Here is a 12663-nt window from a genome sequence, read left to right on the forward strand (position 1 = left end):
CCGCCCCTCCATTGGAGGCACCAGGGGCTGCAGAAGGGGCGCCCCTCTCCCTGACGAGGGAGTCCCTGTGCGCAGGCCAGCAGCGGGGACACACGGACAGGCCCACCGGGCAGCCCCACTAACAAAAGCGGGGCCAGCGGACTCCACCGCCCTTCCCCTCCGGGCCATGAGGCCCCCCTGACAAGACTGGCAGACAGCTAATGTTATATTGGCCGTTCTCCACCAGTGATTTATATAATTGGAAAACCCAGAATGCAAAGTTCTCTGATAATCCGAAAGATCTAATCAGGCTTTTAGATACTGTTCTCTTTACCCACCAGCCTACTTGGGAGGACTGCCCACAGCTCTTGCAGGTTCTCTCCACCACCAAAGAGAGAGAATGAATTCAAGTGGAAGCCCGGAAGTCTGTCCTGCGAGAGGACAGACAGCTGACTCAAAAACAGACTGACAGACCTCATAATCGCTGCCTTCCTCTTATCCTGCCCTACCTGGGACTACAACTCGGCTGAAGGTAAGGAGAGACTCCGGGTCCACCTCCAGACTCTAACAGCAGGTCTCCAGGCCGCTGCGCACAAGCCGACCAATCTGGCCAAGGTATATGCTGTAAGATAGGGTAAGGATGAGAGTCCAGCAGCCTTCTTAGAGAGAGTCATAGAGTACATAGAGTGTACTTTTAGGCAGTACACCCCTATGAACCCAGAAGCCCCAGAAACAAAGGCGACAATTATCATGGCTTTTGTTAATCAGGCCACTCCAGACATTAAAAAGAAATTGCAAAGAGTAGAGAGACTAGGAGAGAAGAGCTTGCAGGATTTAGTAATAGTAGCAGAAAGAGTCTATAATAATAGAGAAAGTCTGGAAGAGCAACAGACCAAACTAAGTGACCGACAGACCCGAAACCTGGCCAAGATCCTGCTGGCCACAACCATGGACAACCTACAGGAAAAACGGAGGAACCTCAAGAAGCTGGCTTCAGGGACAGGTAAGGAGGATGGCCCTGGTCCCTGTTGGGAGTGCCCTAAACTGAACAAAAACCAATGTGCTTATTGCAAAGAAGAGGGCCACTGGGTAAAAGACTGCCCTAACAAAAGATCTAAGGCCCCTATGAAGATCTTGGAGATGGAGGACCTGGACGACTAGGGGAGTTGGGGTTCAGCACACCTCCCCGAGCCCAAGGTAACTCTCAGAGTGAAGGGGCAACCTGTTGAATTCCTAGTGGACGCTGGGGCACAAAATTTGATTTTGTTACAACCCCAAGGGAAATTGGCAAGCAAGACTTCATGGGTGCAAGGGGCCATGGGCACCAAAGAGTACTCATGGACTACCCGAAGAACTGTGGATCTCGGCATGGGCCGGGTATCCCACTCCTTCAGGGTCATCCCTGAGTGTCCCTACGCATTGTTAGGTCGGGATTTGCTCACCAAGATTGGGGCACAAATTTGCTTCCACCCCAAAAGGGCAAAAATCCTAAACAAGGAGGGGTACCCAATTCAGGTGCTTGTCCTGAATTTAGAGGATGAATATCGTCTCCACCAAACGCCCTCAGCCCCAATGACTGACATTGACCATTGGCTACAGGAATTTCCCCAAGCATGGGCATAAACTGGGGGAATTGGGCTGGCCCGGCACCGACCAGCCATATACATAGAACTAAAGCCAGGGGCAGACCCTGTCAGGGTCCGCCAATACCCCATGCCTGTCGTAGCATGTACGGGAATCACACCCCACATATGGCGACTACTGGACTCAGGCATATTGAGGCCTTGCCAATCCGCATGAAACGCTCCCTTGTTGCTGGTACAGAAACCACACTCTAACGATTATAAGCCAGTCCAGGACTTAAGGGAAGTCAGCCGGTCAGTAGAGGATATGCACCCTACAGTCCCAAACCCATACACCCTCCTCTCCACCTTGCCTCCAGACAAAAGTTGGTATACGGTATTAGATTTAAAAGATGCCTTTTTCAGCCTGCCTTTAGCACCCAAGAGCCAAGACCTCTTCGCCTTTGAATAGACGGACCCTGAGAAAGGCATCAATGGCCAGCTCACCTGGACTCGACTACTACAAGGATTCAAAAATTCACCGACCATCTTCGATGAGGCCTTACACGAAGACTTGGGTGAGTTCTGTTCTGAGCACCCTCATTTGACCTTATTGCAATATGTAGATGATATCCTGTTGGTGGCGGAGCACCAAGACACATGCTGGCGAGGCACTAGGGACTTGCTCCAGACAATAGCGGCTCTAGGATACTGGGCCTCAACTAAAAAAGGCCAGATGTGCAGAGCACAGGTGAGCTATCTTGGGTACAAATTAAAGGATGGACAAAGATGGTTGACGGATGCATGGAAGGAAACCGTCCTAAGGATCCCACAGCCACAAACCATCCACTAGGTACGTGAATTCCTGGGGTCAGCAGGATTCTGTCAATTATGGATTCTGGGTTTTGCTAAGATGACCAGACCTCTCTATGAGGCTACCAGGCACCAGCAAAATTTTGACTGGACAGAGGCCATGAACAGAGCTTTTAATGACCTTAAACAGGCCCTGCTGTCTGCCCCAGCTCTCGGGTTGCCTGGCCTAACCAAGCCCTTCTACCTACATGTGGATGAGAAAGACGGGGTGGCGAAAGGAGTCCTTGTCCAGTACTTAGGTCCCTGGAAGAGACCCATAGCCTATCTCTCCAAAAAGCTGGACACGGTGGCTGCAGGATGGCCCCCATGCCTAAAAATTATTGCTGCAGCGGCCACTATGGTCAAGGACGCAGACAAGCTGGCCATGGGGCAAAAACTGCATGTTACAACCCCACATGCTATTGAAGGGGTCCTCAAACAGCCCCCAGACCGCTGGATCAGCAATGCCCATCTGACCCATTATCAGAGCCTGCTGCTAAAACCCACCAGAATTTTATTCAAGCCACCAACAACCCCGAATCTGGCAACGCTACTCCCTAACCCAGACTGGGACATCCCTCCGCATGACTGTCAAGAAATTTTGGCACAGGTGCACGGAGTCAGAGCTGACCTCCAGGACCAGCCACTGCCGAACACGGACGCCGCCTGGTACACGGACGGCAGCAGTTTTGTCTGAGAAGGAATCAGATCCGCGGGGGCAGCCGTAACCGTGGAAATGGAGACCGTCTGGGCAGAGCCGTTGGCGGCCCGAACCTGGGCTCAACGGGCAGAACCGATGCCCTGACCAAGGTGCTGACCATGGGGGAAGGTAAACGAGTAAACATCTACCCCGACAGCGGGTCCGCCCTCGCCACCGCCCACATGCACGGAGCCCTTTACAGGGACGGAGGGCTCTGACCGCAGAGGGAAGGACTGTTCAAAACAAAACGGAGATTCTTGAGCTCCTGAGGGCCCTCTGGCTGCCCAAGGCCCTGGCCGTCCTCCGCTGTCCGGGCACCAAAAGGCAGACACGCCAGTAGCGGGGAACCAGCTAGCGGACTCAGAAGCTAAGGAGGCAGCCCTTCTGGTGACCCAGGTCTTAGCAACCACGCTACCTGATCCGGGGGCACAGACCCTGCCCGACACCCCAACTATACTGACGCTGACTTACACGCTTGCCTATGAGCCAGTGCTTGCGTGGCTGGGGGAGGGCCGCAGACTCCAGCATCCTCCTGCCAGAGGAACTAGGACGGCGAGGCCTATCCAGAATGCATCGGAGCACTCACATGGGGACGAGGAAGATGGGAGACCTCATACGACATGCAAAGATCACTATTAAAGACTCTTGAGCAAAGATCGAGCAGATTGTGGTGAGCTGCCACGTGTGCCAGTTAACTAATGCCACCGCCCATGGATCTAAGCTGGGCACCCGGTTCCGAGGGGACCGCCCAGGAGCCTACTGGGAAGTGGACTTCACTGAGGTAAAACCTGGAAAATACGGATACAGATATTTACTAGTGTTTGTAGATATTTTTCAGGATAGACAGAGGCATTTCCCACCAAACATGAAACAGCACAGACCGTGACCAAGAAATCCTGGAAGACATCTTACTGAGGTATGGTTTTCCTGTTAAGATTGGATCAGACCACCGCCCAGGATTTGTCTCTAAGGTAACACGGGGAGTGGCACTAGTACTTGGGGCAGATTGGAAATGACATAGTGGGTATAGGCCCCAAAGCTCAGGACAGGTAGAGAGGATGAACAGAACATTAAAGGAGACCTTAACTAAATTAGCCCTAGAGACTGGAGGGGATTGGGTGACTCTCTTCCCCCTTGCCCTATGTAGGGTAAGGAACTCCCCACATAAGATGGGACTGACACCCTATAAGATCATGTTCGGTATTCCTCCACCTATTATCCCCAGTTTAAAACCTAAGGTGCTTGCTGAGTTTGATGATCACCAACTCCTTTTCTCCCTCCAAATGTTACAATGAACCCATGAGCAGATGTGGCCTAAGCTGAGGGCCCTCTACGAGACTGGGCCACCCCCAGACCCCCATCAATATCAGCCGGGTGACTGGGTGTACATGCGGAGATACCAACACCAGACACTTCAACCTCGCTGGAAGGGACCCTACATCGTGACCCTGACCACTCTCACCGCTCTCAAGGTCGATGGGATTACTCTCTGGATCCACTACACCACGTCCGGCCAGCTGACCCTCATGCCGTTCTCAAGGACTTTGTTCCAGAACTCCCCAGTCTGAGGTTGTCCTTCAAAACAGAAGGGGATTAGTGTTGTGCCCAAGATTGCGAATCCGAGAACCCACCAAGGAGCCAACACCAATGCAAGTGCACGAGGGTTTATTAGCAAGCTCGAGCTTGGGTCCAAGTGTACCCAACACAGCAGAGCAGGGACTTGGACCCCGAAGTGGGTTACAGCTGGGTTTTTTATAGGCTGGTCTAGGGGATTTTCAGAAGGGGTGGAGGAATTTCTCAAGTTCTGTTTACATTCTGATATGGGGCTTTCAAGGGCATTGAGCTCTGTTCTCATTCTAATATGGGACTTTCTACCACAGGTGTGGGCCCTGTTGTCTTTCTGATATGGGATTCTCTGCCCAGGGCAATTCTGAGCTCTGTTGTCTTTCTGATATGGGATTCCCTGCCGGGGACATTGAGGACATTCTGCAGTTTTTCCTGAAAGTTCAGCTCTTATTCACAGGAGCCTAAGATGGCTGTATTTGTGCTAATGCTAAACTTTATGTGGGATGGCCTTGATTTTTCTCGGCCTCCACAATTAGTCTTCTTACAACAAGGGGGGCGGTTATGTGCTGCCTTAAACGGGGAATGTTGCTTCTTCACTGACCACTCAGGAATAGTCCGAGAATCTAGGGCAAAAGTCAGAAGGTATGGCTAGACGTAAACGGAACGAGAAGAGCAACAAGGTTAGTTCCAATCCTGGTTTAATCATTCCCCCTGGCTCACTCTGGGACCAACCTGGACCCATGATTGGGTCCTTCCTTAGGTTCCTCTGAGAGGAGGAAATGTGGGGCTGAGAAAATTAAGGCCATTCCACCTCAAGTTCAGCATTAGCACAAGTACAGCTACCTCAGGCCCCTGTGAATAAGAGCTGAACTTTACCCTACTTTGGTTACAGAAAAAACCACTTAGTGCCCTTGAAAGCCCCATATCAGAATGAGAACAGAGCTTAACACCCATGGCAGGAAGTCCCATATCGGAATGAAAACAGAACTTAAGAAATTCCTCCACCCCTTCTGGCAATCCCCTAGACCAGCCCGTAAAAACCCAGCTGTAACCCACCTTGGGGTCCAAGTCCCTGCTCCGCTGTGTTGGGTATACTTTGACCCAAGCTCAAGCTTGTTAATAAACCCTCATGTACTTGCATCGGTGTTCGCTCCTTGGTGGTTTCTCAGATTCACAATCTTGGGCACTAAAAAAGGTTAAGAGCTATTATATGAAAAAATCTTCAGACAAATTGCAAAAATGGAACCAAAAGGGGGAAAATAAATACAATAAATGGGTAAATGAAACAATGAGGCAAAACAGGAGAGAAAATTCGAATGTTCCAATACAGGAAAAGACAATATTCTTGAATATACCATTTATCAGGAAAATATAAATTAAGTAGCAATAAGAAATATTTTCACATATTAGCCTCACTAAAGTAGCAAAATGTATTCATACATATTATGTGGAATGTGGAGAAAGCAAACTCATTATTCAAGAAAATATGAATTATTAGTACCTCTGTCAAAAGCAATCTAGAAATATCTTTTAAAATTAAAAATGCAGGGATCCCTGGGTGGCGCAGCGGTTTGGCGCCTGCCTTTGGCCCGGGGCACGATCCTGGAGACCCGGGATCGAATCCCACGTCGGGCTCCCTGCATGGAGCCTGCTTCTCCCTCTGCCTGTGTCTCTGCCTCTCTCTCTCTCTCTCTGTGTGACTATCATGAATAAATAAATAAAATCTTTAAAAAAAAAATAAATAAAATTAAATTAAATTAAAAATGCAGAAACTCTTGACCCATCAAATTCACTCTTGAGGGATCCCTGGGTGGCGCAGCGGTTTGGCGCCTGCCTTTGGCCCAGGGCGCGATCCTGGAGACCCGGGATCGAATCCCACGTCGGGCTCCAGGTGCATGGAGCCTGCTTCTCTCTCTCAGCCTCTCTCTCTCTCTCTCTCTCTCTGTGTGACTATCATAAATAAATAAAAATTAAAAAAAAAAAAACAAATTCACTCTTGAGAATGTATTCCATACTAACAAATCATTAAAAAATGGGGTAAATACATACAACAATGAAGCTTATTTTCTTTCATTTTTCTTTCTTTCTTTCTTTCTTTCTTCTTTCTTTCTTTCTTTCTTTCTTTCTTTCTTTCTTTTTTTCTTTCTTTTTTCTTTCTTTCTTTCTTTCTTTCTTTCTTTCTCTTTTATTTCAGGTTTTTATTAAATTCAGATTAGTTAACATCTAGTGTAATACTAGTTACATTTAACACCCAGGGCTTATTCCAACAAGTGCCCTCCTTAATATCCATTTAAGCCATCTCCTCATTCACTTCCCATCCAGCAACTTTCAGTTTGTTCCCCATAGTTAGGATTCTGTTTTTTAGTTTGTCTCTCTCTCTTTTTCCCCTTTGCTAATTTGTTTTGTTTCTTAAATTCCACATGAGTGAAATCATATGGAATTTGTCTTTCTCTGACTTATTTTACTTAGCATAATTCACATCCTTGCAAATGGCAAGATTTAATTCTTTTTTTACAGCTGAGTAAAGATGTAATATATATATATATGTATATGTATATATATATATACATCACATCTTCCTTATCCATTCATCAGGCAGTGGGCATTTGGGCTCTTTTCATAATTTGGCTATTGTTAATAATACTGCTATAAATATTGGGGTGCATGTATCCCTTTGTATAAGTATTTTTGTATCCTTTGTGTGAATCCCTATGAAGTTTTTTTTTTTTTATATATAGTGGGAAAAACAACCGAATATAAAGTAAATACTATCCATTGGAAGTAGTTGATTAATTGTATTCATACCACGAAATGTTTTATAGCCATTGAAAGAATGAATTATACCTAGATTAAATGATTTAGAGAATTTTTCATAAGATACTATTGAGAGAAAAGAACATAATACAGAGACTGAAATATCTCATTTTTGTCAAACAATAATAACAAATCTTCTATGTATATAAAAATTTATGGAGGAAAGTAAAAACACAAAACGTGTTTTTAATATTTGGTTTCTGGGATTGGGAATGTTGATAGAGAATGTGGTAAGATTAAATTAAAAAATCGAAAATACAAAATTACATAAAATAAATATACCTCTACAAAAATAATTATTACTTTATCACATTCAGACATTTATTAAAATGTTGATCACATAAGTAAAAAATAAAAATATCAAGTAAGAAAGATGGAATGGGTGGTTGAAAATCTTATCTTTACTGTCTTATCAAATTATACCTTATCTCTGAGTGAAGAGGCTATACTCTTCCTGCTTTATCTTCCCATTTGGAAGAAGAGAGACCACATTCAGTCATTTTTCTTCAAGGCACCCTAAACATTCCTTTATACACAAATCTATGTTCTTGAATATATTGTAAGACCAAATTCACCCAGTAATATGTATTGAATGATGAATCAGTAGGCATAGCTTTAGGCCTTGAGAAAATAGAAATAAGGATACATTAGAATAAAATAAAATAAATACATCTTCTAAATAGATAGAATAAAATAAATACAAATGAAAAATAAATGACTCATGGAGAATCCGGAGGAAATAAAATAAAAACAAAAGGAAAAAATAAAATTATAAAAAGACTTTAGAAAAGATGGCAGATATGGAAAATGTGAATGAAAAAGTTGCCTATACTATAGAAAAAATTAAAACAAAAAGAAGAGAAAAATATCCTAAAATATAAGAAGAAAACTATTAAAACAAACACTTAAGTCTGTCAAAGGAAATGTTATGACACTGGAAAAATTAGCGCAAAATAATCAATACCAAGCTCTAGCACACTGAAGTTCCAGAAATATATGAGCATCCAAATAAAAGCATTAAATCACTTACAAGGATGGAGAGAGAAAGAGATCATATTGTCTCAAGAATTTTCCAAAGAAGTCTTTAAGTCCAGAAGACAGGAATCAAGGCCAGTGCAGGAATGCCTGCACATTCTGAGGATAAGGCTATAATCCAAAGATGTAATATACTGCCAAATAATGTTGCAATTATAAAAAGAGCAAAAAAGACAGCCATGAGAACATGAGAACTGCAGAAGTATGTCCTTTTATAAAACACAAACAAAACAGTCAAAAACATTTGCAGAAATCTAGTCAAATAAAAAAATCAATATAAAGAATTCAGGAGTGGAGAGACTGCTTCTAAAGAATCAGAGACAAAAAAATAAATAAGGTTAAGAATTGGTTTATATCTATGGTCAAATGAAGTCAAGTTAACTGTGATAATTATGGTTTTATAGCCAAAGGCAAGCAACAGAAAAACTCTTAAAGGAGACTTCATATGTTATGAGAATTTTACTGGAATATTTTGTTTGCACCTGCTCTAGGCTAATGCTAGCCCAGGCACTGTGACTCAGAAAATCATATTGGGGTCTTAGGATGTCTAGTCATACCATGTTAGGTTGCTTTCCTACTGGACTCAAATTAACTATAATCTGTTCCTCTGTAAGATATATATAAATATATGTATAAAAGAAGGGAAGATATATATATATATAAAAACATGGGAAGATCTAAGTGTTACACTCCAGTTAAATAACACTAATGTACCACTGTGAAGTGAATGAACTAAGCAGTTTCAATGTCCAAGCTCTAGAAGCTATTAATAAGAGTACAGTGATAGAGAGCAGTGATAATATATCACCTTCCCTCTTTTCCCTACCTTGTTCCCAAGGTAAGACACAATGCTGATTGAATGTCTGCTACTCTCACAGTTTGGTTGTGGCAAAAAGAAAGAAAGGGAGAGAGAGAGAGAGAGAGAGAGAAGAAGAAGAAGAAGAAGAAGAAGAAGAAAGAAAGAAAAGAAAGAAAGAAAGAAAGAAAGAAAGAAAGAAAGAAAGAAAGAAAGAAAGAAAGAAGAAAGAAAGAAAAAAGAAGAAAGAAAGAAAGAAAGAAAGAAAGAAAGAAAGAAAGAAAGAAAGAAAGAAAGAAAAAAGAAAAAGAAAGAAAGAAAGAAAGAAAGAAAGAAAGAAAGAAAGAAAGAAAGAAAGAAAGGGCAGCCCCGGTGGCTCAGCGGTTTAGCGCCGCCTGCAGCCCAGGGTGTGATCCTGGAGACGCTGGATCGAGTCCCACATGAGGCTCCCTGCATGAAGCCTGCTTCTCCCTCTGCCTGGGTCTCTGCCTCTCTCTCTCTCTCTCTCCTCTCTGTGTATTCTCATGAATAAATAAATAAAATCTTTAAAAAAGAGAGAGAAAGGAAGGAAATAAGGAAGGAGAAAGAAAAGAAAGAAAAGAAAGAAAGAAAGAGAATAAAAACAAACAAAAAACGGTGAAAATATTTACTGTTCCAAGAAAGAAAGAAAGAAAGAAAGAAAGAAGAAAGAAAGAGAATAAAAACAAACAAAAAACAGTGAAAATATTTACTGTTCCAAGAAAGAAAGAAAGAAAGAAAGAAAGAGAGAAAGAAAGAGAGAAAGAATAAAAACAAACAAAAAACGGTGAAAATATTTACCGTTCCTTGGATAGTTTTGATTCCTCAATATTTCCTATTTTGCTGGGTAAAATCAAGGAATAGATAACATAAACCAAAAGGCAGAATAATATTCAGAGTGGTCTATGAATTTTTGAGGAGGAATAAAAGAAGCATGTTGTATGTCTAAAAAATATCCTTTAAAAGATGTGTAATAAATGGGTAATAAAAATCACTTCCAAAAAAGAAACTTATGGATTATGGGTGCCTGGATGGTATAGTCAGTTACGTGTCTGACTTAGTTTCAGTTCAGGTTGTGATCTCAGGGTTGTGAGATCACTCTGGACTCCATTCACAGTATGAAGTCTCCTTGGACTTTTCTCTCCTTCCCCCTCTGCCCCTCCCAATCACACTCTATCTCTAGAACAAGTAAATACATCTTTACTTAAAAAAAAAAAAAAAAAAAGACAATTATACATTGTTTATAAGAAAAACATTTTACTTTTTTAATTAATTTATTTTTAAGTAGGCTCAATGCCCCACATGGAGTCCAACAAAAAGCTTGAACTCATGACCTGAGATCAGGACCTGAACTGAGATCTAGAGTAGGATGTTCAACCAACTGAGCTATTCAGGTGCCCCATGAAACCCATTTTAAATATAAATACATAATGCATAATGGAGAAAGATACTCCATGCTAGCCCTAATCAAAAGAAAGCTGAACTAGCTATATTGATTTTAGACAAAGCAGACTTTAGAAGAAGAAGAAATATCAGGATAAAGATCCGCATTACATAATAATAAAGGGATCAATTCTCCAAAAGTACATAACAGTCCTTAACATTTATGTACCTAACAAGACAACATCAAAATACAGGAGTGAAAATAGAAGTGCAAATACATTATTAGAGTTGGAGACTTCAACATCCCTCTTTCAGTAATTGATAGAGCCAGCTGGCAGAAAATTAGCAATTATATAGTTAAATTGAATAGCATCATTCATCAACTGAATATAGTTGATGTTTTTGGAATATTTCATCCCTCAATACCAGAATACACATTCTTCACAAACTCAGTAGGAACATTTAACAACATAGACCATATTCATGATGCTAGAATGTACTTTAACAAATCTATAGGGATCCCTAGGTGGCTTAGCACCTCCCTTTGGCCCAGGGCCCGATCCTGGAGACCTGGGATTGAGTCCCACGTTGGGCTCCCGGCATGGAGCCTGCTTCTCCCTCTGCCTGTGTCTCTGCCTCTCTCTCTCTCTCTCTCTCTCTGTCTATCATGAATAAATAAATAAAATCTTAAAAAAAATCTAAAAGAACAGAAATTCATACATATGTATGTTATTAAACTACAGTGCAATTAAACTAGAAATTAATAACTGAGAGCTAAAAAATCCCAAAATGTTTGGAAAATAAACGGTACACTTCAAAATAACCAAAGTAGTCACAAGATAATTTTTTAAATATTTCAAACTAAATACATAGTTTATCAAAATTTGTGGAATGCAGCAAAAAAAGTATTTAGAAGGAAACTGATAACAATGCACATACTAGAAAAGTAAAAGATCCAAAATCCAATAGCTCACCCTCAATCTTAGGTAACTAGAGATAGAAGAGCAAAGTAAGTAAGGAAAAGAAGATAAATAATAAAAAATAGAACATAGGGGATCCCTGGGTGCCTCAGCGGTTTAGTGCCTGCCTTCTGCCCAGGGCGTAATCCTGGAGTCTTGGGATCGAGTCCCACATCAGGCTCCCTGCATGGAGCCTGCTTCTCCCTCTGCCTGTGTCTCTGCCCCTCTCTCTCTCTGTGTCTCTCATGAATAAATAAAAAATAAAAAATAATAAATAAATAAATAAATAAATAAATCTTTAAAAAATAAATAAAGATTGTTTCTCTTTAAAAAAATAGAACATAAATAAGACTGAAAATAAAACATCAACAGAGAAAATCAAGAAAACCAAAATCTGGTACTTTGAAAGTATCAATAAAATTGATAAATCTATAGCCAAGATTAAAGAAAGGAAGAAAGAAAGACAAAAGGAAATAAACAGAAATAAAGGAAAAGAGAAAAGGTACAAATTACTAATATGAGACATGAAGGAGGCCATCACTACTGATCACCTGGACATTAGGAGGATGGTAAAAGAATATTATCAATAGCTTTGCCTATAGATTTGATGTTAGATGAGATGGACCAATTACCTAAAAAACAAAAGCTACCAAAGCTCACATAAAAAGAAATAGATAGCCAGAATAGGCTTATAACTATCAAAGAAATTAATTCAATAATGAATAGGCTTACAAAAAAGAGAGCAATCAAACCAGATGATTCAATGGTGAATTTTACATTTATGGAAGAATATTAATTCTCTACAATCTCATCCAGAGAAAATAAAAGCAAAAGGAACTTTTTCTGACTTGTTCTGAGTCTCACATTACTCTCATATCTACATAAGGAAATTATAAGGAAGGAAAACTGGAGATCAGTATTTCTTATTAATATAGATGTAATAATTTTTTTAAAGATTTTATTTATTCATGAGAGACAGAGAGAGAGATTGAAAGAGTC

At 41.6% G+C, this 12663-nt stretch overlaps 1 protein-coding gene across 3 annotated transcripts; it reads left to right on the forward strand.

Moving 5' to 3' along the window:
- Positions 1-1303: 1303 nt before the first annotated feature.
- On the forward strand, positions 1304-4802 carry LOC144320387 (uncharacterized). 3 transcript variants are annotated; one of them, XM_077908874.1, is made up of 3 exons: positions 1304-3763; positions 3921-4009; positions 4401-4802. In XM_077908874.1, exon 1 carries the CDS (start codon positions 2455-2457, stop codon positions 3088-3090), a length of 636 nt encoding a protein of 211 aa, XP_077765000.1. In that variant the 5' UTR covers positions 1304-2454; the 3' UTR covers positions 3091-3763; positions 3921-4009; positions 4401-4802. The 3 variants fall into 3 exon arrangements, with proteins under 3 accessions (XP_077765000.1, XP_077764997.1, XP_077764998.1); XM_077908871.1 differs by having other exon boundaries at positions 1304-4009; positions 4401-4801; XM_077908872.1 differs by having other exon boundaries at positions 3921-4801.
- Positions 4803-12663: the final 7861 nt, after the last annotated feature.

Source organism: Canis aureus, chromosome 9 (genome assembly GCF_053574225.1).
Source record: "Canis aureus isolate CA01 chromosome 9, VMU_Caureus_v.1.0, whole genome shotgun sequence".
Taxonomy (NCBI): domain Eukaryota; kingdom Metazoa; phylum Chordata; class Mammalia; order Carnivora; family Canidae; genus Canis; species Canis aureus.